We start from the raw sequence: 26075 nt of genomic DNA, 5'->3' as shown, positions 1-26075 counted from the left end.
TAATTTTAAAATACAAAAACTTATCATTTAAACAATTTATTTATGACATAACTATTAATCTTTAATTTTCTATAAATTTTGCATTAATAGAAAATATAAAAAGAAGATTTCATTCAATAGTGGATTTGTCAAAATTTATCTCTAATAAAAATATATTGAGTAAGATTATAGCCTAAGCCTACAACCAATTTTGTAGCTAAACTTTGTCAATAACTTTTTATATATATATATATATATATATATATATATATATATATAACCATTCTTTTAGTATTGAATATACGCTACTAGCACAAGAGTAAAAACTAAATAGTACTTACTGCCCTACAATAAAACAGCTAAAAACTAACAAGGCAATATGGCATATCAACTGTACGAACCTTTTACAATTACTGTAATGTTCTCTCTTTATTCTGATATTCCACTTGCAAAATATTCACTAATATCAAAATTTGCTATGGGCCTGTGGCCGTGGCTATAAATATCATCAAAAGATCCCAAATGCAAACTAAACCCTATGACCACAATGAAATCCCAAACTGTCATACACTAGAAGATCACAAAAAATCCCAGTCACAACACCACCATCCAAATAAATAAAAAATGTATGTCAAAGTATGTCAAAGTATAATCTACCAAAAACCTTCAGTCTCTGCGACTTGTCCCAATCTGACTTGCTCAATTGCAGCTTCCAAACCCCACAACCTACTTCTGCATGATGTTATGGAAACAGAAAGCGGATTTTTTTTAATTTCATCTTGGGATTCATTTTTTGAGATTTTTTGACTTATTTTTAACCGATCGAACTAACGTTGAGAGATCATGTTGTAACTCCTTTTCTACCTTACCTGCAGATTGCAATTTTCCACTTTTTTTTGACATCTTACCATCAGAGGGCAATTGAAATGGCTTGGACTTCATCTTAATTGATTTGACTAATGATGATAACTCATGTTTCTCTTTCTTTGGTGGCTCATCAGATGGCAAGCGTGATGTTGTAGGTAACTCCAAATGCTCCGTTTCCACCAATCCTTGCTTGTTCTGCTGCCTCTGTGCCACCTGCCGAGCATAGGCTACACTCCTGCAACACCAAAACTCCAAATTTTAGCTTCTTTTTTCTTTTCTTTTTTTTAAACTTTTAGCACCAAACTAAAGCCAACTTAGTTATGAAGCAAGCAGCATGTGGGGAAAAAAAAAATTGCAATATTTTGGAAGAATGGAACAAACAATGCCAAATAGATTCTTAAATTAGTTCATAATTTGGAATATCAAGATCATCAAATAAAGCCTTTAGAATACTCAGGTACAATAATATCATGTCACATGGGTTAATCATCCTGCATGTCACATACATCCAAGGTACATACAAGTTACCATACACATATTAGGCCATATACTACCTAAGTGCTCCTCTTATTTTCTGCTTCTTTCAGATAATAATGGAAACAACAATCTTCCTATCAAAAAAAAATTTGGAAACAATAATCACAAGAAAAATATGTACTGCACAGAAAATACCTTTTGAAGTGAGGATCTGTTGGATCCAGAGCATATAGAGGTGAAGTGAAGAGAGCTGAAAACCGTGGATCATCATAATTAACAGATGGTAATTTATCCTCATCTGGAACTTCTTTTCCCTTTTTCCCCTTGGCCTTCTTAGGTTTCAAACTATATCCCTTAAGACCAGTTTCTGTCCCCTTATCATCAGCAAGTAATAACTCGAGCTCTGCTTGGCTTGCTTCTGCTTCCTTATCCATATTTTGATTCAGCCTTTCTTTATCACTTTTACCTCCAGCCTCTTTTTTACTTCTTTTAACTGAAGGCTCTTCAACAAAGAAGTCATCTGGTTGTTCAGGCGCATGTTGATCAGTATCACTATCACTGCTGTCATCATCTGATGAATACTTAGACTTATTTTTCCTAGCCTGCTTTTTCTCTCTTCTTTTTCTAAGATAGGCCTCCCACACAGTTTCTGAATTCTTATCTTTCTTCTCCAAAATACGCTTGCTAATATCCTCCAAGCCAGTATTGAAAGTGACCTCCATATCCTGGCCATCCTCCTCTCCATCTCCATCTCCATCTCCGTCTGAACCATCACCAGACTGGACTAAAGCACGGTACATATCTCGTTTTTTATCCTTCTTATCATCATCATTGCTTTCACCATCACCATCATCGCTTTCACCCTCATCAGAAGCCAAGAACTCCTTCAACTCCAATTGAGCTAGCTAGAAGAAACAGAGTCAGTAACAATTTTGTACAAATTTGAAGCTAATACTGACTGAACTAGGAGTAGTATTTTATGCTCCTTGATTGTTCTCTCTGCTTTTACTGTCTATTTTCTTTTGAAAATATAGCAAAACAACCATAGCTGCAGAAAGCTGTCAAGCCTCTAATGTGTGTATATGTGGATTTGTTTTGATAAGTACTATTATGATGTGCATTTAGATTTTAAAAACAAAACAAACAAAAAAAAAAACAAAACAAACAAACAAACAAACAAACAAAGAAAACAAAAAAACATAAGCATGTTAATCTTGGCACGAGTGGATGCATTCACATATAAGTAAATTTTAAAATAAAAACTGTATAGTGATATGTTCCTATTGCTATGTGGCCAGAAATTTCAATTAAATTGAAGTAAATCCATATTCATGAGGCACAAAAAAAGGCCCTCGTGGCTCATTAACTTCAGATTTGGGGAATGTACGGGCCACAGTAAACTATTAGATCAATTCACAAAATGATGATCCACACCCCACCTGGCGGCCGCTCAAAAAAAGATGACAGCAAAATGGTGCCCCTCTTAATTAGCAAACATTTCTTTCTGTGTATTTGGAAAATGGCCTCATTCACTTCAGATTCAGAGAATTTATAGGCCACAGTAAAAAAACTATTGGATCATTTCACAAAATAATGAATCCCCCCCCCCCCCCCAAAAAAAAAAAAGGAAGAAAAATGGTGCCCCAGCAGAAATGAAGCCTCTTAAATTAGCAAACATTTCCTTCCGTGTATTTCGAAAAACAATAAGCACTCATCTTAACATTTATAAAATAGTAAGGTAAGAATTAGCCATCTTATTTATGACAACAAATAGAATTAATACGATTAATTCATGCTCAATAATCGATACATCAAAGGGGTAAAAAGGAAGAAGAAGAAGAAGAAAAAGAAGACAACTGAATGTTTATTTAATATTGTCAATAAGAAATGATCAAGTTCAGTCAGGTGAACTTTCAATCCAATTGGGGCCTCTAGGGGCGCCAAAGGAATGAAACAGAATGCAATTTTTGAATTCGATAGTTGGGGGACAGGATATTTGATCCCTAGATGTCTCATTTGGAGACACCAGGAGGAGCCAATTGAACTACAAGACTCCTAGCCAGAATGCAATTAAAGATATGAGCTTTGAAGTAGAAAGAATTTAATATGGATCAGATTTTAAAAAAAAATTAAAATATAAATAAATAAAAAGGCATAAAGTACTATGTTACAGATTCAGATCAAGAACACCAACCTGATCAGCATTAAATTTACGTTTCAAGGTCTTTACACGATCCGGTTCATCCTCATCCCAAGAAAGCTGAACCCTACTCTGCTGCAGGGCTTTAGTTTGAAAATCTAAACCTTCATAGTCTGCAGGCACCTGAGAAAAAAATTGAAAGTATTTCAGCAGTTTGAAACCACTGCATCAGAATTAGGTGTATTAGGTGGGGTAATGACAACAAAATTTGCACACATTTATATAAGTGAACATTGCTGTGTAGTATGGGTAGAGTAAATCTGTTTTTTTTTTTTTCATAATTAAGATGGGTAGAGTAAATCCATTACAAAAAATAAAAGCAATATCATAAAGTTGCATCCTTCCATGCTACCCTTATCTGTTAATTTAATCCAAAGTTTGATGCAGAATGGGCTAGGTATTGGCTCAAGTAAGGATTTAGGTGGTGCTGAGTTGGATTTCAAACCCTAGTTAACCAAGGCCCAAAGCTATCCTATTTATAAATTTAATCATCCATGTGAAGCTGAATTTTTATATCAGGTAGGAGAGATGGATAATGGCCACACAGCGTGCTATGTATTAGGTGAAATTGCATAACTTTCACTCTGAATGCAACTTCCATTTTACAAAGGGTAGCATTGAGAACTTCATTTTCTAAGAATCTCAGATAGATTCATTTTTTAAATTACATCAACGAGTTATCACAACTTCTGGCACACAGGCAGCAGATAGAGACCATTACTTCTTGGATCAGGGTTATCTTCTCCTAATATGGTGCTGTGTGTTTGCTACTTGAGAGACCAAGATTTTTTTTTTAATACATTTTAATTAGGGGAGTGGGATTTGAACCTTGGGTGTTTCCATCCGAAAAACGAATAAATTCCATTAGTCTACAAGTCATTTTCCCAGGAAAATTTTGGCATGATTATTCACTAAAATGGAACATTTGATATATATACATATACACACACACGCACACGCACACACACACATATAAAACCCTCACATAAGACTGTTGTGTAAACTTGCAATAAATGAAGCACCAAAACCCCATAATACCATTTTAAGGTTAAAAATCATACCTCATTAGCAACGTCTCTGGGTGGGTGTTTAAATTCCATAGAGTCAGGAATAAATCTCAGATCAAGCTTATTGGAAGACCTTTCAAATTCAGTTCCATCACAAGATTTGTAAAGGTAATCTGCTGTGGCACTCGAATCACATTCTACCACAGCATAGTAGTACCTGTGGAAGGAAGATAAGCACCCAAAAGATATGTAAAATAATACACATGTGCGTGTATGTGTATGTGCATGTGTGAATATATATATATATATATATATATATATATATATAAGTTGATTTCTTGAGCAATACATGACCCAAAATAAAGGCTTATTACAGGGGAAAAATAGTCTAGAAAACAAGCTTTAAGAAGTAACTATATATTTAAACAATACACATTCAAGGCAGTCTGTTCACATTTTATTTGGCATCTAGATATTGAGAAGATGAAATTCAACCCAGATAATATTTCAAAACCACATAATTGTGAGTAATGCACTCCTATAGGTTCAAAACTATGTAATGAACTGAGTAGCTAAGATAAATTCGCCATTATCTAGATCACTTACAGTATCACACTAATTAATAAGTTTTTGGATATGATTAACAATGAAGGACAGGAACTATAAAACAACACTCCAACATATCCATCTATATCTATATATTACTAAAAGCTGAAGCGTAGCGTTTATGTTGATGCACTCACGTTGTGCCACGTCAGCGGCCATGTCATTCCAATATTTTTTTATTTATCTTAATTTGTCCTACAATTTAAAAGTAGTTTTTACAAATTTCAGAATAATAGTAACTTTGCATAATAAATCCCAGCCCTATAATAAATCTCAACCCACTCTTATCTATTTACTTCCACTATCAAGCCCAACCCAAGGCCTTTTCAGCTTAAAGGAAAAACAAAAATTTAGAAATCGTGGAAGGTGGAACCCTGAAAGTTTTTGCGATTTGAAACAGAAAGTTTGAAAAATATAACGTGGAACCTGAAGGGTTTTGCGTGAGAAAACAAAGAGTTTGAAAAATACAACGTCATACTGGTAAGCTGCTCAAAACAAAGAGTCTGAAACCATGAAGGAAAACAAAGAGTTTGAAACCGTGAAGGCCAGGAAAATCTAATACCATTTGAAACCGTTGAAATCTCCCCACCTTCCTGCTCTACGGTTTCGCAGTAACGGCCGCCTATCTGAGTTCCTTCCTGCCTGTCTTCCTCTCCTCACAGTGTATAAATACTGACAGAACGTGGCTGCTTTGGTTGAGGTATCTCTAAATCTCAGTTCTTTTTGTGCTCCATTCTTTTGCTTGATGTTTTTTGTTTCCCTTATTACATTTTGTTATATGGATTGGTAGTAATGGTTTGCTGCTCAGTTTTGAACACACAACTCAATTTCTGAGATTATAAGAAAGACAAACACACATTCAAAATTGAATCTTTATTATTGGTCTGAGAGTTTGGTCTTTGACAGAGATATAATTGATTAATTTTGAGAGAGAGAGAGAGAGAGAGAGAGAGAAGCCCAGGAAAATTGATACGGATATGGCTTGAGAGTGAGGTTATGATAGCTATTGTCCTGCCCTATATGCATATAAGCATGCAAGGCTGTGTGTGTATTATTCTCATTGGGAAAAATTAATTTCATTAAATGTGTTTTTTATATTTGGAGGTTATTTTTTTACATTGTAGGTTTGGAGAATTGACAAGTTTTTTTACTTGAATTCTTTTGTGATGCAGAATGTACATTTTTTGATGTGTCACAGAATGCATTCTTTGGCAAAGATGTTGATTTGGGGGGTTGCCATTCTTCGTCACTTGGAGTTTTTAAAATAGTTAGTGATGTTTTTACTTTTATTTTAGGATTTTCCCTCTTACCTGTTTTCTTTATTTGGCCCTTTGGTTTACTAATCTATTTAAATTTTGTTCTTTTAATTCAAGGTTTTCTAAGCTAGGTTTGATCTTATCAAAATAAAAAAGTTTCTGAGCAAGGTATGCTTCTTTAGTTTTAGATATTAATTTTGGCGTGTCAATGTCTTTTAATTAGTGTTTTACTTGTATATTTAGCTACTATGGTTTCTTTTTTCTTTTTCTTTTATAGGTTTCTTCATTGCATGTTATATAATTTATTTGGAGTTTGATATTAGAATTCATGTTTGTTTTATAAAATTTTTAACTTTATATTAGAATTTATTTATTTATTTCTGGAGCCTCATTGATTTAGTTTTGCATATAATTCAAAACATAAAAGCCAATTAGTACTAGATGTAGTTTATAATTGGACATAAGGGTAGGATTTAGAAGTCGGGCTTGGTGCAATGATAAGTACCTTCCACAAAACAAGTCACTATGGTAGTTGGAAATACTATAGTATGACCCATATTTTTTTGGTCAAGAAGTCACAAATCACATAAACCCCAAAATAATTTGGATCCCTTTTTTTTTGGCAAAATCTTTTTGTTGAGAACAATATACTCCTATGAAACTGAAGCTCCTGTTGTTTCCAATTGATGATGCCATCCTGAAAATGGCGAGATTAAAAAATATATATTATTTCTTTGATAAGTGATATTTAATTAAGCATAAACCTCACATGAAGCTTTTTTTTTGTGTGTTTATTGTTAATTTTTAATTGTCTTGGTTGTTTGTCAGAATAGGTTTCTAATTTGCATATTACATTTTTCTCAAATGTTTTAGGTGCTTGAAATTTATGATTCTCTCTATATCAGCACCTATAGATCAACTGGTGTACATCTGTTGGGATAATAGAATAGATGAATTGGCATAAACTATATGATGGCCCATGGGTGACTAAGCTGCTTAATTAATTTGTGTATCTCTATTTCATAACTTTTATTGATGAAAATTGTTACCTGGAAAGTAAATTTCTGCTTTACGCAGAATGAGGTCTACTGGCATAAGTCTTATGAACTAGATCATTAAAATTAACAGTTTGATACAAATCATTTTATGTTTCACATGGCAATTTGTCTATGCATCTCCTGGTGTTAGGAATAGGTATTTCCCAAAAAAAAAAAAAGTGTTCTTCAGTTTTATCGTGTAAGTCTTATGAATTAGATCATTGAAATTCATAATTTGATACTATTCAATTTATTTTTCACATGGCATATGTCTATGCATCTCTTGGATATAAGATTTAGATAATTTCGTTATTTTCCTATGTGTAAGTGTAATTGTCATAAGGTATCCTTAAAAATTTAAAAGAGAAGTGTAATCCAAATGTATGTCTTGAATACTTCTATATGTAACTTTATATGCTATCATGGTAATTTTGTTCTTAAGTTTTAAGACATTTTGCAGCAAGTGTTTTGGGTCAATATCCTATTGTGGGTTCGGTATGGAGAAGAAAATAGGCAGATTTTAATGTTGTTGTTTAGGGTATTAAGTAAATGACAAGGTTTTACTAGAGTTATTGGTGTATTAGTAGCTTTTGCTATATTGTGGAGTTGAGACTGAACAAGGCGTTGAGACTGAACAATGTGTCGGTACATTGATAATTTTTAGTCTGTTTCAGTTGTGGGGTAGGGGTGGGGGATGAACCAAGTTAATTTATAAACTTATCATTAGATATCAAAGTTGGTGTATGAGGGGCATATTCAATAGAAAAATATACAATACTTTAATATAAAAAATCTCACATTCAATAGCTTTCTCGTGCATCGCATGGGTTAGCGACTAATATGGGTAAAACTTAGATACAATTCTTTAGGTATTGTGCTTTAGGTTCTTCAATTATATTCAACCACGTGGTTGTATGGACCAAAGCAACGTGATCCATTTTATCATTGTCCAGGACAATAAATTCAACCATGTGATTCGTTAGTCATTCCAACCACATGACTGAATTTAATTGGGAAACTTAATGTACAACAACACATAAGAAATTGTGCCTAAGTTTTTTATTTTTTTGATAGGTAGAAATTTTACCTAAGTTTTGCCACAATATGTATATGTATATGTGTGTGTGTGTGTTTGATAATGTTGAACCTCACCAGGGAAAGGCCTTTTGGACCCACCTAAACCATGGATACACAACCTCACCCGCCAGAACCATGTATTAAGTAATCTAGGGGAACTCCTAATCTTGTGTGAGTGTGTGTGTAAATGTTTCGCTCCTACAAGCATTGTTTCAAATCAAATTAAAAGTATAGACATTAAGGGTAAGTTTTCACTCATAATTTTGGGCATATTATAAAACATAATGACCAAAAATAATGCAGATACCATAGTAGCATCAGAAGGTGAAATTAAAGATTCTGACAAGAAGAAATGCACAAACCGCATTGCAGTCAATTACCTTAGCCTGTTTATCTCATAAGCACGCAATTTCTCATTGTCTATCTCATCATCGTCCTCAGAGTCTAACTTATCGTCGTCTTGATCTTCATTTTTCTCATTTTCATCTTTAAAGAAGCCAATAGGACCACGAACTGCTTCCTCATTCATACGCTGAAGTCCAAACTCCGATGGATAGACAGCCACTGACAAAATCTGTCCACCTTTTGGAAGAAATGAACTCAAAACAACATACAAGTCAACGGCCTACATAAAATGAAAAACTTTTGGTGATGAATGTATCCTTGGAAAGTGCAGAAGATAATGAAAAGACAAAAAGAAGTAACTTAACAAAATTATATCATAATTAAATCAAATAAGACCTAAATTATCCTTTTTATTTTATTATTTAACCTCCATCATTCATTAATTCTGGGCTTTGGATTCAGCATTGACTAATGAATCAGAGCACTCTTCCTGCCATTTTTATTGGCTTATAATATGAATCTCATAAAAGATGATATAGAATTTCATGTAGACATAATTTGACAAGTAAAACAGTAAGATAGACACATTAAAAAATTTATATGGGTGTTAACTTTTGTGAAATAACATGCACCTAGGATCTCAAAACGATAGCATATAATCACGAAATGCACAAAACACATTGTTGCCAATTTTAAAGAGATCAAATCAAACTTTACTTCTCCAGCATGCCACCAACTCAACAGTATCAACCGAACGGAGGCAGTAGTAAATATAACAGCATTGACCTGTAGTACTATGCGACTTCAAACTTCAAACTTCAAACATAATCCAATTCTATTCAATGATTGAAAAGCGCTATCTGATTTAACACAGTAGTTCCGTTCACTTAAAACCCGAATTTAATTGAACTCAGTTCCAAACCAGAGTAACATTACCTTAACATACTTCCAGTCCATATTAACAACAGCAAGCCTGTGAGTTTCTTTTTCAATTTCTGGTATATTTTCCTGTCCAAATAAAGCAAACATAAGAACCCAATCAAACATAGAAGAAATCATAAAGCTAGGCACTATTTGGCAACTAAAACAATTTTACTACCAAAAAGTTTGTATTATCTCTTTACATTTAACTAAAACAAGTTATCAACCGGCATTAAAAATGTCCAAACTCAAAATTCAAGCTTTGAGCATTATTATATGTTCTTTTTTTTCTTCCATTTTCTCAGCAACCAATCAAAGAATTAAGGTTCTCAAATTCTCAATTAGCATTCTAATTCCAACTCAAATTATACCTGCATTAGAGGATCTTCTTCCGCTTCCTCCTCATAAACCACCTCGTCATCTTCGTCTGTATCATCTGAATCGGTAGTAGACACCTCCAATTCACCATTCTCCGAGTCTTCCTCCGATTCAGATTCAGTCTCCGACTCGAGTTTCCCAAATCTGCTATCTTCCACAACTTTCTCATCTTCTTCTTCTTCTTCTTCGTCGCTGCTGCTACTAATCTCTTTCTTTTCCTCCTCCTCCTTTTCCTCTTCTTCTTCTTCTTCTTCGATTTTGTAGTAATGGCGCAGATGACTTTCCTGGTTTCGCTGCTTACGCTTTCCACGCTTATCTAGCGGAGCCGAGGAAGAAGCGAAGCTCTTGTCCTTGAACATGCGGTCGAATCGCGAGTCGATGGCGACCTTCGATTTGTGCCTCGGAACGTTCTGGAAGCGAGGGTCGGAGTGCACGGACGCGAATCGAGCGTCCGTGATGATCTTCTTACCGCCTCCATTGTTGTTGCTATCTTGCGCCGTGGGTGAAGCGTCCGAGTCCTTGTTCAGCTTCGGCTTCTTGTTGTTCTTCTTTTTGGAAGTCATTTTTCGACTGAAGTTTTTTTTGGCGTTGCTGTTGGGGGGGGTTAAGATAAAAAGGTTCTTCTTTTTTAGGGTTTAACTGATTGCATTCTCTTATTATGAGCGGTGTGGCGGGAGAAAGTATAAGGTGTTTCAGTATTACCAACTCAGCATCAGAATTGGTATTTCCTAACCAATAAAAAACTGACAGTTGGCTTAAAAAAAATAACATATCAATTTACTGAGCAACACCAACAAAATGACGAAATCACCCCTGAAAATTTTGAAAGCCCCGCCCTTTTCTCCCTCTTTTAACCTCTGAATTTCTTCTCTTCCTCCCTCTCAGTGCTCTCACTTTGTATTTGCCTTCCATTTCTCACCTCATCCGAAGAAGACCCTTCTTCACTAGTCCAACGATCTCTCAGCATCATCTGAAAAACAGAACATAATTTTTTTTTTGATAAATAATAAATATTGAAAATAAATAAGATATAGTTGCTTCAGTGTTCTCCCAAAGCAAAAGAAGATAGGTTGAGAGATAAATTAAACAAAAACAACACGATCGATATTGCTTCAAGGGAACGAGTCATGTGGGAATGGGTAAATCCACACTGACCAGATAATGAAGCCTTCTTACATCAGACCAAACATGTTTTAGAAAAACAAAAACAAAGGAAGAGAAATTGGGGGTTTTTGAAAACAGTTTTCTAGCGAGACGGAGAAGAGGGCTATAAACTCAACTCTGTGAAAATCCTAATTGCCGAAGAAGGAGAGGCGACTTGGCAAAAACACAAACATCAAACCCATAATCATCAAATCAACAAACATCAAACCCATAATCATAACAACATTACACCTAAACACAAACATCAAACCCATAATTGGAACCCAGAAGCATGAAACCATAATAACAAAACCCAAACCATTAATAAATCAAAAACCAAGTTAAATCAAACAAACCCAAACCGTTAATAGGGAGAGAGATAGACGATGAGAGAGAGAGAACCTCACAAGAGAAGGACAGATGATGATCTATGGGTTTGGGGTAGAGGAGTATGGCGAATCCAGTGTGGGTTTGTGGGTTTTCTCTTCTTCGGCCTGAGCTGTGGATTTGTGAAAGGATAAACTCGGCAGGTTTGGCTAAGAGAAAAGAGTCTCACGTGAGTGGCTTTAACTGAAGAGGTAAGAGTTTTTGTGATGTGGTGGGTACCACCATGTCAGCTTTAAGTAGAGTTTTCCCCCAAAAAAAAAAACCAAGAGGGAATGGCACTCCAAACAGACTTTAGAATGAGTTAGTTGAAATTGAGTAAGAAAAATGAGTTAAAAGTTCTATGGGTAATGGATAATGAATGATGGGTTATGGGATATGAGTCATTGGCTAACCAAACAGTGCCTAATTTTTTTTTTTTTGTTTAAAGTAATCTCTATTGGGTTTTCTTAATTATTTAGAAATCTCTGTAACTAATTTACTGAATTTTTGCTTATCGCTTGAGCAACATTCGTGGGTGTAAGGCAAGGCTGGGTAAGATTTGGGTGGTGGATCTATCTGGTGATAAATTTGGTTTTGGAGTTCTGTCGTGGGTTTTTTTTTTTTTTTGCATAGGGAAGATTGGTTTGGTTATATGAGTGTGGTGTTTATCTTTGTGGATGGGTTGGGAGGAAATGATTGGTTTCAATTTTTGTATTCTGGGATTGTGGAGATGATATTGCCTATGGTGGTATGGGTTTGGATGAAATTTGAGTTTGAATTTGGTTTCATTAAAATAAATAAAGAAACAAATCTTAGGAGTAAAGCATGAGAATAAGTCAAAACAATTTTATCTTTCAGGTTTTTGTCCTTGTAAAATTGGTAGATTTTTATCTTTCAGAATTTTTTACACGCTCTTTTGATATTTTCACATTTGGATATGTTGTCTTTAAGTTGGATTGTTTGGTTTGCAATTATTGCTAAAATTGATTAGGCGAAAAGATGCTCATAGTGCGGCTCTCAACTTATTTTTTGAAGTATTGGTGGATTATATTGAGTGAATTTGAAAGAAATATTCGGAATTTGTTTACAAAGTTTAGTGAATGATAACTTCATTGGCTATTCATAATAATTCCTAAAAATTTTGAGGGTTCCAAGATTTTCTTTTCATTTCTTTTGTGATTATTCTTGATTTTTTTTTTTTTCTTTTTGGTTGTGAAGTCTTGAACTTTAACTTGTTCACACTGTTTGAAAGTATTTTTATTGTTGTTCAAAGCAAAAATTTGCCAACTAATTGCATATTCTCAATTGAATGTTTTTTTAGTTGAATCTTAATGTATTTTTGGTGTTTTAGTGATGATTTGACCAAGCTTAAATGCTTTCGCAATTTGTTGGTGTGCAATCTTATGACATTGGAAAAAGGAAATGGAAGTTGTTGAATAACAAATGAGAGTTTGCTTTCTACTGAGCATAATTGTCTAAGATTGCTGGTTTTCAATAGATGATTAGGCCACTTGTCCAAGACCTTTTGTGACTAAGAAGTTAATGCTTGAACATTATGGGATAAATAACTAAAAGGTTTTAGAGTGTAAAAATGAGCGATTGTAATATTATTTTAGAGAAATTAGATTGTTTTTCTCTTAATTGTTGCTCCCTTTGCCTCGATGTACTTATTTGCCACAACTATTTACTCTCAATTGTAAGCAACTGAATTTATGAAAAAGGCTTATATTGAAATGCACAATTCTAAATAAGTAATCAGCTTGTCCAAAAAAGCTATAAATCATAATTCGAAAAACTCAGTGGTAGAATCCTTTAGTTGATTTTAATTAGCCATCAATGAAAGCATAATTGGTTTCAATCATATAATCATCTTTAAAGCATTTGACAAAACCATATGCTAGAAATACATAATAGAATGAATGACTCTGCTAAAATGAAAGTGAAACAGTAAAGATTATTGTTTAACTAATTTAAGAAACAAATGCACTCCATTCGTCTCAAAACTGCTAATAAAGACCCTACAATATCTTATTAGTTCAGTAGTAACTAGTGAGCTCATTATACAAATTGCATCCTGTCAAGAACCTAATTGGTTCTTGATGAAAGCAATGGTTCTTCGAGGGAACCAAACTCTATAGGATAGAGAGTAAGAAGAGGGGAAAGTGTTTTAGAATAACAAGGAAACTTAACATCATTGATATATTTTTATTTACAATATAGGACCTTTTTATACATTTCATTACTAAAGCCCAACTGGTTAGCAATTTCCACTCATTGCCATAAGATCATTTTCCACATTTATTGCCATAAGATCACCATAATTCTGCATCAGGAAAATTGATCAAACAAAAAGTCGAACTGCGCAGCAATTTTTTTAAAGGATGAATGAACAACTTTCATTAATAGATGACATTTGATCAAATAAATTGATGTCGCATTGAGTATATCACCTGAAATCACACAAAACAATAAATTATAAATTGATACTACACTACTTCTAAATAAAACAAGCACCTTTTGTTTGCAAGGACCAAGAGAAAGATCCATCCCCACATGGGAGATGTGGAAATGAACAAATTCATTCCTATTCACTTCCTCAGCTCAAACCTTCAAACTCATAAAACCATTCTCATTGAAAAGATTAAGGGAATGCCAATCCAAACCACATAGAAAACAAAAACAATATCTCATTCTCAACTTACTCCATAATTCAATATCTTTTTTATTTTTTTTTTATTTATGAACCTCTTATTCAAAAAATAGAAAGATCACAGCCCAAGAACACAATATATCCAAGACACTTCTAGGTATAATCCAATGTATCCTGAACAAAGAAAACACCAGAGACCATAGATTTTGTGCATAGTAGCAATGAAGGAGCAGATGGTCAATATCTATCTCACCACCATCACAACCCTCCACTGGTTCCTATATGCCCCAGCCACTATTTCCTCCACTGCCACCACTACAATAATCCATCATCTCTCTGTGACCAAGTATATCTGCACCTCATCTCTCTATTTTTACTAAAGTAAATGCATTACTATTCCAATTCCAATTCCACCATAGGTGATATACTAAACAACTACAACAACAAAAAACCACTGCAAAGTACCAAAATTTGAACATTTCAAGTAAGCCAGCATGTAATACAAACTTAGATACATCTAAAAGAAACAATCTGTAAAATGCAGAGCCAAAAAAAAAGAAGCAATCTTGCCCTAACAATTTAATGGCTGTAACTCAAGCACACCCACCAAATACTTGTAATCAACTAATAAACAAAGAAGCTTTATATTTCTACACGAAACTACAACAAAAACATAACTTTAATTTGACCCAAAATAACATCTTTTTAAAAAATTAACCCCTTACGGTATATTAATATTTTATGCCAGGTGTCAATTTATTATTGGTTTGGAAACACCAATTCAGATGATGAGGTGGTAATACTGAAACACCTTATACTTTCTCGTGTGGCGGTGTGACCTGACCTGTGTTTAAAGCTCGGGTTGGGACAAAATTGGGTTCAAATTAATTGGGCTTGGCCTTCATTTCATTGGGCAAAAATTAATGGTTAGCCCAAACACCACCATTTGCAGTTTACCATTTTGCTCTCTGGGTTTTACTTAACCAGATGGAGATAACCCAATTACTTCAATTGATGAAGTTATTTGTGGTCAAATAAATCACTTGTGTTAATCCCGCAATGGGAAGCGCTTAGGATTAATACTCACTAGTTTTCTCAATGGGGCTAAGTGCACAACTATAGTTCATCTAGATCTCTTGCTCTTACAAGTCCAGACTTAATGAGTAGAATGCAATTATAGTCACGCCCAAAATGAAAGACGCTAACTTAAGTTGCTCCCTACGAATTTGGACTAAACAAGTATAGGGGCAGATCGATTGCTTGAAAAAGGACTTGTTTAGTTCATCGTGGACTAGTGACAACATTGGTTGGCCCTCAACCAGCTCCATCTTCAGTCCATTTTGGAAAGCATTGACCCAAAATAGCACCATCTTGACCCTTTGAAGAAAGTGGGAGCAATATATGAGACCTTTTAATCTTTTTTTCTTTTCTTTTTTTTTTAAATTATAGGAGAGGCCTTTTAATCTTGAAACATAACATCAACTTCAAGAATTGGACCAAAGCAAGTATCGAGGTAAAACTTGCCCCAAAAAAAATATTAAGCTTAGAACTATGGCCTGAAGAGGACATATTGAGTACAACGTGGGTTAATGACAATATGGTTGGCCTTGATAAGAACAATCTTTGACCCATTAGCGTAAGCAATTGGACCAAGATGATACGACAAGAAGAGAATTATTGAGGACCAATTTAGTGCTTGTTTGGAATGGGCTGAAATTTTCAGCTTATTTGTAATTTTAATTTATTTTTGTTATTATTCATGAGTCCTATTGCACTTTTTTATACTTTTTATGGTCTCATTGTACTATTCAGCTTATTTTTCAATTTTTTTTCTACACTTTTAACAAAAAAATTTCAATTTCAACTAAATAAGTTATTTTCAAATAAACCCTTAATAACTAAAAGGTTGGCCCAAAATAGCATTTTGACACTTCGGAATTAGGTAAATGGACAGAAGATTGTCCCAAGACAAAGACTATATCCTTTCAGCTATCTGTTTCGTAACATCGGCTCCAAGAATAGGTCGACATGGTTGGCCCAAGATGGTGCTATATCTGTTGCCAATCCATTTATTGATGTGTATCATTAAACCCAAAATGGCATCATCTTGGCCCTTTGAAGAAATTGAGAGAATTATATGAGGCAATTTATGTAAGTCTAAATTAGTTTTTTATTATTATTATTATTATTATTATTTTGATATTCAAATTGGTGGCCGAGGCACATTTGATAAGTTATACAGGTTTAATGGGGATATGAATCTATGATTGCATATTCTTAATTGTCTAAACTGATTGGTCAATTAGAGAAGTAGTTTCCTAACATGAGTCCTACTTTGATGAGCAAGTGGAGACTAAAGTGAACATGAAAATTGGTCCTCTCTCTACATACAAAGGTGTTTATTCCACTAGATAGATTGATTCTAACTAAACTAAACGTAAGGTTCAAGAGAGAGAAACCAATCTTACATAGAATTACTATTCACTTGATTTTTAGATCCCGTTAAGTCTCTTGATTATTTACTTGTGTTTTATATTCAGCGTGAAATTCATGGTAGTTGTAGATCCTAAAATTAATGTAAGTGTATATTGTTACTTAAAGAATATTCACACATGTTATTAGAGCTTGTGTTTTAGAGTTATCATGTTTTTCCATTAGAAGATGTATAAACATGTGTTGTGATAAAATGCCTGTCTTTTAGAATTATCATGTTTTTCCATTTAAGGATGTGTAAATATGTGTTGTGATAGAATCCGTATGATAAATGATTGTGATTAAATAGTCAAAATGTATTTTATTTTGGCATACGAGGTACCGTCGATTTCTTTCATCTCTTAAATCTTTTGATATTTGTTTAAGGGGTTTGGCTTATTTTCAGTACTTTTTTAACTGGATATGTCATTTTGTTTTAAATATACAATAGCAAGTGGTAGTGGGTTTTAATCCATATATTTTTTTTAGTTAGTGGATGATGTGACAATTTCTCATTAAAACAAAATGAGATTCCTTTTAAAAAAGAACTGGAAGTAAGTCAAACCCTTGTTTAAGAGGCATAAAGGCATGCTTGGTCTAATTACTGTGTTTGACATCAAATTGGTTTCAAGTTTCAACTCTATCAATTAAATTCTTCTTAAAAAAAATTATAAAAAAAAAACTCTATCAGTTAAATTTTTTTTAAATTTTTTTTTTTATACAAGATAGAATTCTACTCTAGCCTAATCTAAATGTAAATGTGTGTAAAACTCCTTCCTGAAGACTTGAACCCCGACCTTTGCCCCCCACACTCCACAAGTTTCTATACTTATGAAGTGACCACCGCACAAAGGGTGCGGGGTGGTTATTAGTTAAATTGTTTAATATTATTTAAATCCCTTAGCATTTATAACTCTTAAAATATTTAAATGGCATGCTTATAATTGTCTATATTATTATGAATATATTATGTTGATTAATGTACGTGCGAGGTCAAGGTCATTAATCTTGATTTGGAATCTATATTATGATACTTTGGTTAGTCACCAAAGTGACATAACTGGAATGACATATAGATAACAAGTCAAATGACTGAGATTAACACCTATTCTCTAGTGTTAATAATTATTGACTTTGCAAATTGCAATTCTTTGATCACGAGAATATTAAACTGGCCCAAACGTGCACAACTTCTAAGTGATTAGTTAATTGAATAGAATAATTTATGGGTATTCATGGTTGAGATTGAAATGGATACTCAAAAGTAATGACCAACTTAATTACGCATATATTTCTCACAAAAAAAAAAACTTAATTATGCATATTTTATTGATTAGTTCTATAAGGTGACCATGATTTTTGAATAGTTTACCATAAGGAATTAAGGATAATCCAAAGATGGACCACAATAATACTATTCATTGTTTAAACATGTGTTTCATTTTGGTTTATTGTTCCTTGAATGATAACTCATAGCACTAATTTAGTGAGCACAAGTTATTGTTTACACTTCCTAAGATTGACACTATTAAAGAATCACTTACTAATGCAAAAGAATATTTCAAAACTACTGACAAGTCCCTTGTGGGGACACTGATGGCTTAACTTACCACCATGAAATTTGATGGTAAGTGTGGCCAAGATGCATGGGCATGTCCTTGAAATGACAAATTTGGTTGCTCAATTAAAGACTCTAGGGATGAATGTGGATGACCTTTTTGTTGTTCATTTTATATTGAATTCTTTGCCTCTTCGGTATGAGTCATTTCAAATTAATTACAACACTATGAAGGATAAGTGGAATGTTAAGCAATTGGCCAATATGCTTAATCAAGAAAAGGCAAGGCTTAAGCAACTTGAACATCATTAAGGTACATTTGGTACACTGAATGTAGATTACATTAGGAATAGTAATCTTTATTACTGAGAATAGAAAACATTGTAGTGAAATAACTATTACTATTCATAAGTTTGGTTGTTACATATGGAAAGCTTGTAAATGATGATGTATAAGGAAATTTTATATTTTTAGAAATATATTAATTTTAAAACCTATTATATTCACTAAGGAATAGCTATTACATCTATTTTAAATAGATATAACTATTCTTCAATTTAAAGAATAGTTATTCCAATGTAATAACTAATCTATGTAATAAAGATGCAACTAAATGACCGAATTACGATTACACATAAATAACTATTCCATTACATGAGCTATTACAGCATACCAAACGTACCCTAAGTTCATCTCGTAAGTCAAGGAGCAGAAGAAGGAAGTTTAAGAAGGGCATAAAGAATGGACCACATAAGTCTAATGGGCCTAATGTATCTCAAGCTCATAAGAAGGAAAATGGCAATGATAAGTGTCACTTCTTTAAGAGTCAAAAAAACTATAAAAAAGATTACCATAAATGTTAAAGGTTTTGTGCATGTACGTTTGGAATCAAACCTAACTGAAATTCCTTCTAATAATTTAAACATTTGGTTGAACCATTCTACCTAAATGATCTTCAATACCATGTTTTACCCTACATTAATCTTTTTATTCTTTTCAACGATGCGCTAGTAGTTTGGTAATTACTTGGATGTGAATCCAGTAGCCATGACTGAAATGATATGCTCTAGTAGTAACAATTAATGCACGCAACAAAAGAGTAGTTACAAATTAGAGTAGCTGTCACTTGTCAGTCGTTAATCAAAGACAATTTTCCACGAGTTCCGCTCATGATTGAGAGAATTATCGAAATCTATGTCGCATGTATAGGTTCCTCATAACAACTAACAAAGTAAAGACTTAAAAAACAAGCTTCAATAATATTGCATGCGAAGAACGACATTGATGGCTCAATTCTAACCACCATATACATTCCCTTCTTACGTACAATTGTTGGCCCCATTAGTTGAAATGACGAGGATAATTTAGTTTTGTCGCATTTGCACTTTTGCAGCAGGGCGGCCAATAAATTTGGAGTCGTAAGCCAATATTTTTAAATGGGTCTTTTTTATTATTACTTAAATAATATTTAACAAGTATTTAATATCATAATTTTTTTATAACAAAAATATATTCCTTTTACTTTGTAGTATGCATTTCTTTTGGGAAAAATGCTAAAATTATAATACATTTTATTAAAAAAAAAAACTTTCAAATGATGTAGAAATGAATGCGATTAGTGACACTTCAAAAAGATAATAAACAAGTATTTGAATGAATAATATTATGGATATTATAAATTTTACAACATGAGGCTTACAAAGATGTATCACTAATCACAAAAAATAATTTAAAAATGCATTTAATGGGTTATTGACGTCCACATATCATATTAATTGTCACGTCAAATTGTAAAGTTTTCAAGTAAAATTAATAATATTTCTAGCATTTTCCTATCTAAATTATTTCTTGTGATTAGTGACACATATTTGTAAGGGAAAATGTTAAAATTACAAATTCTTTTACAAAAATCTTTACAAACTGATGACGTGGTAAATGATTATAGATAAATAAAAAAGTGATGTTAAATGTTGGCCACAATAACAGTTTGTAAAAATGTTTTAAAATGGTTTATAACTGTAGCATTACTCTATTTGTAAGACTCATGTATTTAAAGTTTTATTATCTCTAGTATTACTCAATTATTTGGGACTTCGTAAAAGTAGAGGAAAAATATAAAACAATTTTTTTTCCTATATCTCCATTTCTTTTTTAAATATATCAATTTTTTCCCCAAAATTTGAGATCTTCCTCTAATAAGGGGCCCTAGGCGGTGGCCTAGGTCTAGGGTCGGCCCTGGAAACCAACCCGATCCATTGTAAAAAAAATCCACAATCTAACCAAACTCATTAACCCCTAAAAATCGACTCAACCCAGCGAGTTGGGGTTAGATTGGGACAGTTTGGGTGGATTAGCTACACATTCCTATTTAAGATAAAATTCTACTCTAGTATAATCTAAATGTATATGTATGAAGTTCTTTCTTAGAAACTTGAATCCTGACAATTGCCTCCCAAAGACTCACACTCCACAAACACTTATCTATCAAATACTGGGCAATTTTTTTGGAATTAGAGAAATTATAGTGTGACACATGGCATAGAAACTGGAATAATTGCTAATATCCATGTATAAATAAGAAAAACACTCTCTCAGACAAGACATGCACTATCAAATAGGAAGAAGAAGAAAAAAAACCCAGAAACATTGATTTTCTCGTTCTCGGAATCCAGAGGTTATTACTTCATGCTTATGTCATTGCCTCGCATGAATTTTCTGCCTCTAGTAGTGTTTAATTACTTCGAGCGGACATAAAATTGGTTTGTACATTCATTCCAAGAGCTTTTATCATGGGAACAGGGATCAGTCAAGGTGGATCCCAATTGATCATGGGAATAGTTACTTGTCTATTGTAACAATTGAAGAGATCATCCCTCTACAAATGCATGAACTGCACATGATGGATCAAGTAACTATTCCCATGATCAATTGGGATCCACCATGACTGATCCCTATTCCCATGATAAAAGCTCTTGGAATGAATGGACAAACCAATTTTATGTCCGCTCGAAGTAATTAAACACTACTAGAGGCAGAAAATTCATGCGAGGCAATGACATAAGCATGAAGTAATAACCTCTGGATTCCGAGAATAAGAAAATCAATGTTTCTGGGTTTTTTTTCTTCTTCTTCCTATTTGATAGAGCATGTCTTGTCTGAGAGAGTGCTTTTCTTATTTATACATGGACATTAGCAATTATTCCTGTTTCTATGCCATGTGTCACACTATAATTTCTCTAATTCCAAAAAAGTTGCCCAGTATTTGATAATAAGGATTTGTGGGGTGTGGGTCTTTGAGAGGCAATTGTCGAATTTCAAGTTTCTAAGAAAGAACTTTATACACATACTTTTTTTTTTTGAGGACATACACGTACATTTAGATTATGCTAGAGTAGAATTTTATCTTCGATAGGGGTGTGTAGCTAATCCACCCAAACCGCTCCAATCTAACCCCAACCCGCTGGGTTGAGTCGATTTTTCGGGGTTGGTGAGTTTGGTTAGATTGTGAATTTTTTTACAATGGATTGGGTTGGTTTCCAGTTATAAGATTCACAAATCCACCTAACCCGACTCAACTCACCTATATTTAATATATATTTAAAATTTAAAAAATATATATTTTAAAATATATTATACAATTTTTTTATTTACTTGTTTGCCATTTTCCTAAATAAAATCAAAACTCTAACTTTTACTCATATAGTTTATGTTGGTTCGGTGTTATGTTCAAAATTATTTAGTTAAAAATTTACTCTTATTTTTTGTGGTGTTGTCGTTGTGGGGAATAAAAGGACCTAAATAAGTATTTGGGCCTTGGGCTTTATTGATGGGTGCTAGTTCGTTTTAGACTAAAAGCCTCTAAAGCTGCAGGTCGGCCCATAGGTCGAGAGTCCGAGGATTCGTCCGAGGACGAGTCTCTCCTCGAACAGACCCACGAAGACCCTGAGATTCGCCAAAAAGATCAAGGCAGTGTTCTGGACGAACTGTTGGTTAAGAGGGGGATCTAAATACCCTCTAGACACCACGGAGTGAAAGAAATATCTTAGAAAAAGGCTGTTATCTCCACATTAAAGACCCTGCACCTACCTCCCTAGCCGCATTAATGGGGAAATAACCCCTGAATAGTAGAAGTCAACCTTCTTGCTATCATTTGAAGACTTCCAGAGGGTGGTGGATGGGACAAGTGTCTAATGGGGTAATTTGCGTTACACGTGGATAAAGAGGGAAGAAGAAGAAGTATTTAAGGGGAGAAGAGAGTAAAGAAAAGGAGAGGTGACTAGGCAAAGACGAAGAACTGTAACCTTCGAAAGAAAAAGAGAAATAATATATATAAATCGTCCTCGGCTTACGTCCGAGGAGGTTCATTTGCCCTATTCGTCCATTATTTATAAATATTGTAACATTCTAGCATGTTCATCAAGTTTCGAACATCATCAAACTATATTGCGAGCCCACACTCTACAAATTTAATTGTTTAAGGCTCATTGGGCCTGAGCCCACGTGTGTTTTTTGGTCTAGGCATAATTGTGCACTTACAGTCGTTTTAATGCTCAGTTTAATAATAATAATAACAACAACAATAACAACATAAATTAAAAAAATTGTCTAATCCATGGGTTTATCCTGATGGTCCCGATCTACGTGGGTTGGAATGGATTGAGTTGGATTTCTACGATGAGTTGTGTTGAATTTTTTTTTTAACCCATTATCTATCCGATCCATGCACATCCTTAAATTCTCAAATTTTTAAAAAAAACAAAAAACAAAACGGTTGGAAAGTAACCATCAACTTTCACGAGCCTCCCACGAATTGCTATCACTTGATTAAGGCCTTGCCCAATTGTTTTCCTTGGCTCACATTAACCCAAAATTCAACGTACTAATTACTAACAACCAACACTATCACATAGGAGATCACGTGAAGCAAATTGTCTTTAAGGCTTAGCAGTGATGAGTAGTCATGACTCTTTATTATTACTACTCCATCATGATAGATCTTGTTGGTTGTCTGGGGCCACAACATTTTTTTTTTCAATAACAGCCTTCTTCTTACTATATATCTCTCTCTCTTCCTCGCTATAAATGTCCATGCTTATTGAAGATAAAGAGAGTTAATTAAGAGAGTACATATATACTTGATACTACCATGGCTCCCATTGTTGCATTATTCTTGAGCTCAGTTCTTATATTTTCAGTGTTTGCTCCAGTGAATTCACTTAGCTATAATTACTACGAAAAAACATGCCCTCATGCTGAATCAATCATTGCCTATGCTGTCAAGACTGCAACGTCGAAAGACAAAACAGTTCCAGCAGCACTACTCCGGTTGCATTTCCATGACTGTTTTATCAGGGTATCAATATTACAAGCTTTTAATTACGTACCCACATATTAATATTATAACTTCTTCTTCTATTTTTGGATTATATGTTTCCACTCATCGTTTTTTTCTTTTTCAATAGGGCTGTGATGCTTCTGTGTTGTTAAAATCGAAAGGGAGCAACAAAGCAGAAAAAGATGGGCCGCCTAATCTTTCCTTGCATGCACTTTATGTCATTGACAGTGCAAAAAAAGATCTAGAGACTTGGTGCCCTGGCGTGGTCTCATGCGCTGATATTGTGGCTCTTGCTGCCAGGGATGCCGTTGCCCTAGTAAGATATATAACGCAAATTATTAAAGCCTAAATACTAAATACTACTATACACATCTTGTTACACACCCATAAAATGTATAACTTTTCATGTATTTTATGGATGTGTGTAATAAACGTCGAAGTCTTGGCTTGAAATTACGATTTTAGTGCATTTTATGGGTGTATAAAATTTTATGTGACAAGATCGACGTATATAATAAACACTATCATTTTTAAATAACTTGTACATGGAAGATAAGTACATAATTGCAAGGGATTTTTAATTAATTAAGAGTAAAATGCAAAACTGACCTTCTAAATTTTTTCAGATTTCATTTCAGTCCTCTAATTTTGTTTTTGTTTATTTCAGTCCTCTAACTTTCAAGTTTATTCAATTAAGGCTTTCCTACAACTTTTGTTATATGTTGTAGTTAATTTTTCAATTTTATAGATTTTTCTTCAAATTTTTTTAATTAAAAAAATTCAATTAATGATTGAAAAATATTTTTCAATTTTTTTTTTTTCAAAAAATTTTAACAAAGGTTAACGGAAATACCTTAATTGAATAAATATGAAATTTAGAGGACTAAAATGAACAAACGCAAAGTTAGAAAACTGAAATGAAATCTGAAGAAAGCTAGAGAATCAGTTTTGCATTTTAGCCATTAATTAACTATGAATATAAAACATAGTTTTTTTCTTTTTTTGTCCTGATGATATATTGGAATTTGACTTATAGTCTGGAGGTCCAAGTTGGGATGTGCCAAAAGGAAGGAAAGATGGAAGAACATCAAAGGCTAGTGAAACAATCAAATTGCCAGCTCCAAACTTCACCATATCTCTACTGCAACAAAGCTTCTCTCAAAGAGGTTTATCCTTGGATGATCTAGTGGCTCTTTCAGGTAATTTAAATAAACGCCCCTCACTGCAATTATCATTACATATTACTCTAACCTCAACAGAAAGTAACAGTGCCTAGCTACCATGGTCCATATGTAATGCAGGAGGGCATACTCTAGGATTTTCCCACTGTGCATCCTTCCAACAGAGAATCCAGAACTTTAATGCCACGCATGACGTCGACCCGTCGATAAATCCATCCTTTGCTGCAAAGTTAAGGGGTGTTTGTCCCAAAAAGGGTAAGTCAAAGAATGCCGGTACCACCATGGATCCCTCTTCAACAACCTTTGATAACACGTACTACAAGTTGGTCCTCAAAAAGAAGGGCCTGTTCTCTTCGGACCAAGCCCTGCTCAGTAATCCAAAAACGAAGAACTTGGTTAGAAAATTTGCCACTTCAAAGGAAGCTTTTAGCAAGGCCTTTGTGAAATCTATGATCAAGATGAGCAGTCTCACCGGTGGACAGGAGATTAGGAAGGATTGTAGGGTGGTAAATTAATAGTTTCTTAGCCTAGTGCCCTAGTCTATTCTAAACTATGATAGCTTAGTAACAATACTAATATATCAAATGGGCCGGCAATTCCTCGTTTCCTACCTCAAATTTTCAGGGAATATTGTAGACATAAGAGCGTGTCCAACCCCCCCCCCCCCCCCCCCCCCCCCCCTCCCTCCCTTTTCTTTTCTTTTCTTTTCTTTTCTTTTCTTTTTCTCCTTTTTGAATAGAGTTGTATGTTCCAAATTGGAGAAAAGCAGGACTATGTAGCAATTTGCAATAATAAAGTTCAAGAATATTATGATGTATTTGGTAACTTTTTTCTCTTGTTTTCAGTTTTTTAAAATAATTTTTTAATTTTGAAACTAAAAAACTTGTTTGACAACTTAAAATAGATAGAAAACAAAAACGGTTCTCTTTTTTATACAAGATAGAATTTCTACTCTAACCTAATTTAAGTGTATATGTGTGTGAAACTCTTTATTGGAAACTTAAACCCGGCCCTTACCCCCCATACCCCACAAGTATTTATACTTGTAGAGTGACCACCATACCAAGGGTGCGCGGTGGTAACAAAAATTGTTCTCAAAACTCAATTTGTGAAGGAAACTGAAAACATGCAAAAAGCTACTTTTAGTTTCTAGTTTTCAAAAATCAAAGAAAGCACGTTTTTTATTTAATGAAACCGTCTCATTTAATCAGTAAACATTA

The 26075-nt window shown here is 33.8% G+C and overlaps 2 protein-coding genes across 2 annotated transcripts; one reads left to right on the top strand and one right to left on the bottom strand.

Annotated features, from left to right (window-relative positions):
- Positions 1-332: 332 nt before the first annotated feature.
- Positions 333-10776, bottom strand: LOC142623413 (pre-rRNA-processing protein esf1-like). Its single transcript, XM_075796824.1, has 7 exons — positions 10144-10776; positions 9788-9859; positions 8887-9131; positions 4585-4747; positions 3518-3646; positions 1519-2228; positions 333-1081 (listed from the first exon to the last, which is right to left on the bottom strand). Exons 1-7 carry the CDS (start codon positions 10711-10713, stop codon positions 766-768), a joined length of 2205 nt encoding a protein of 734 aa, XP_075652939.1. The 5' UTR covers positions 10714-10776; the 3' UTR covers positions 333-765.
- Positions 10777-23427: 12651 nt separating this feature from the next.
- LOC142623380 (peroxidase 64-like) lies at positions 23428-25465 on the top strand. The gene is made up of 4 exons (XM_075796786.1): positions 23428-23692; positions 23802-23990; positions 24711-24873; positions 24976-25465. The coding sequence occupies exons 1-4, from the start codon at positions 23486-23488 to the stop codon at positions 25368-25370; spliced, it is 954 nt and encodes a 317-aa protein (XP_075652901.1). The 5' UTR covers positions 23428-23485; the 3' UTR covers positions 25371-25465.
- Positions 25466-26075: the final 610 nt, after the last annotated feature.

Source organism: Castanea sativa, chromosome 2 (genome assembly GCF_040712315.1).
Source record: "Castanea sativa cultivar Marrone di Chiusa Pesio chromosome 2, ASM4071231v1".
NCBI classification, from domain to species: Eukaryota; Viridiplantae; Streptophyta; class Magnoliopsida; order Fagales; family Fagaceae; genus Castanea; species Castanea sativa.
Note: the sequence above shows the minus strand (reverse complement) of the source record. Positions and strands in the feature narration are given on the sequence as shown.

What these genes read in the sequence shown, in the direction of transcription:
- LOC142623413 (XM_075796824.1), bottom strand. Translation starts at nt 10,713, where the DNA reads ATGACTTCCAAAAAGAAGAACAACAAGAAGCCGAAGCTGAACAAGGAC. An exon ending in AAGAAGATCCTCTAATGCAG is followed by an intron (nt 9,860 to 10,143) that starts GTATAATTTGAG and finishes TTATTTGGACAG; the next exon opens with GAAAATATACCAGAAATTGA. An exon ending in ACAGATCCTCACTTCAAAAG is followed by an intron (nt 1,082 to 1,518) that starts GTATTTTCTGTG and finishes TTGGTGTTGCAG; the next exon opens with GAGTGTAGCCTATGCTCGGC.
- LOC142623380 (XM_075796786.1), top strand. Translation starts at nt 23,486, where the DNA reads ATGGCTCCCATTGTTGCATTATTCTTGAGCTCAGTTCTTATATTTTCA. An exon ending in CCAGGGATGCCGTTGCCCTA is followed by an intron (nt 23,991 to 24,710) that starts GTAAGATATATA and finishes TTTGACTTATAG; the next exon opens with TCTGGAGGTCCAAGTTGGGA. An exon ending in TGATCTAGTGGCTCTTTCAG is followed by an intron (nt 24,874 to 24,975) that starts GTAATTTAAATA and finishes TATGTAATGCAG; the next exon opens with GAGGGCATACTCTAGGATTT.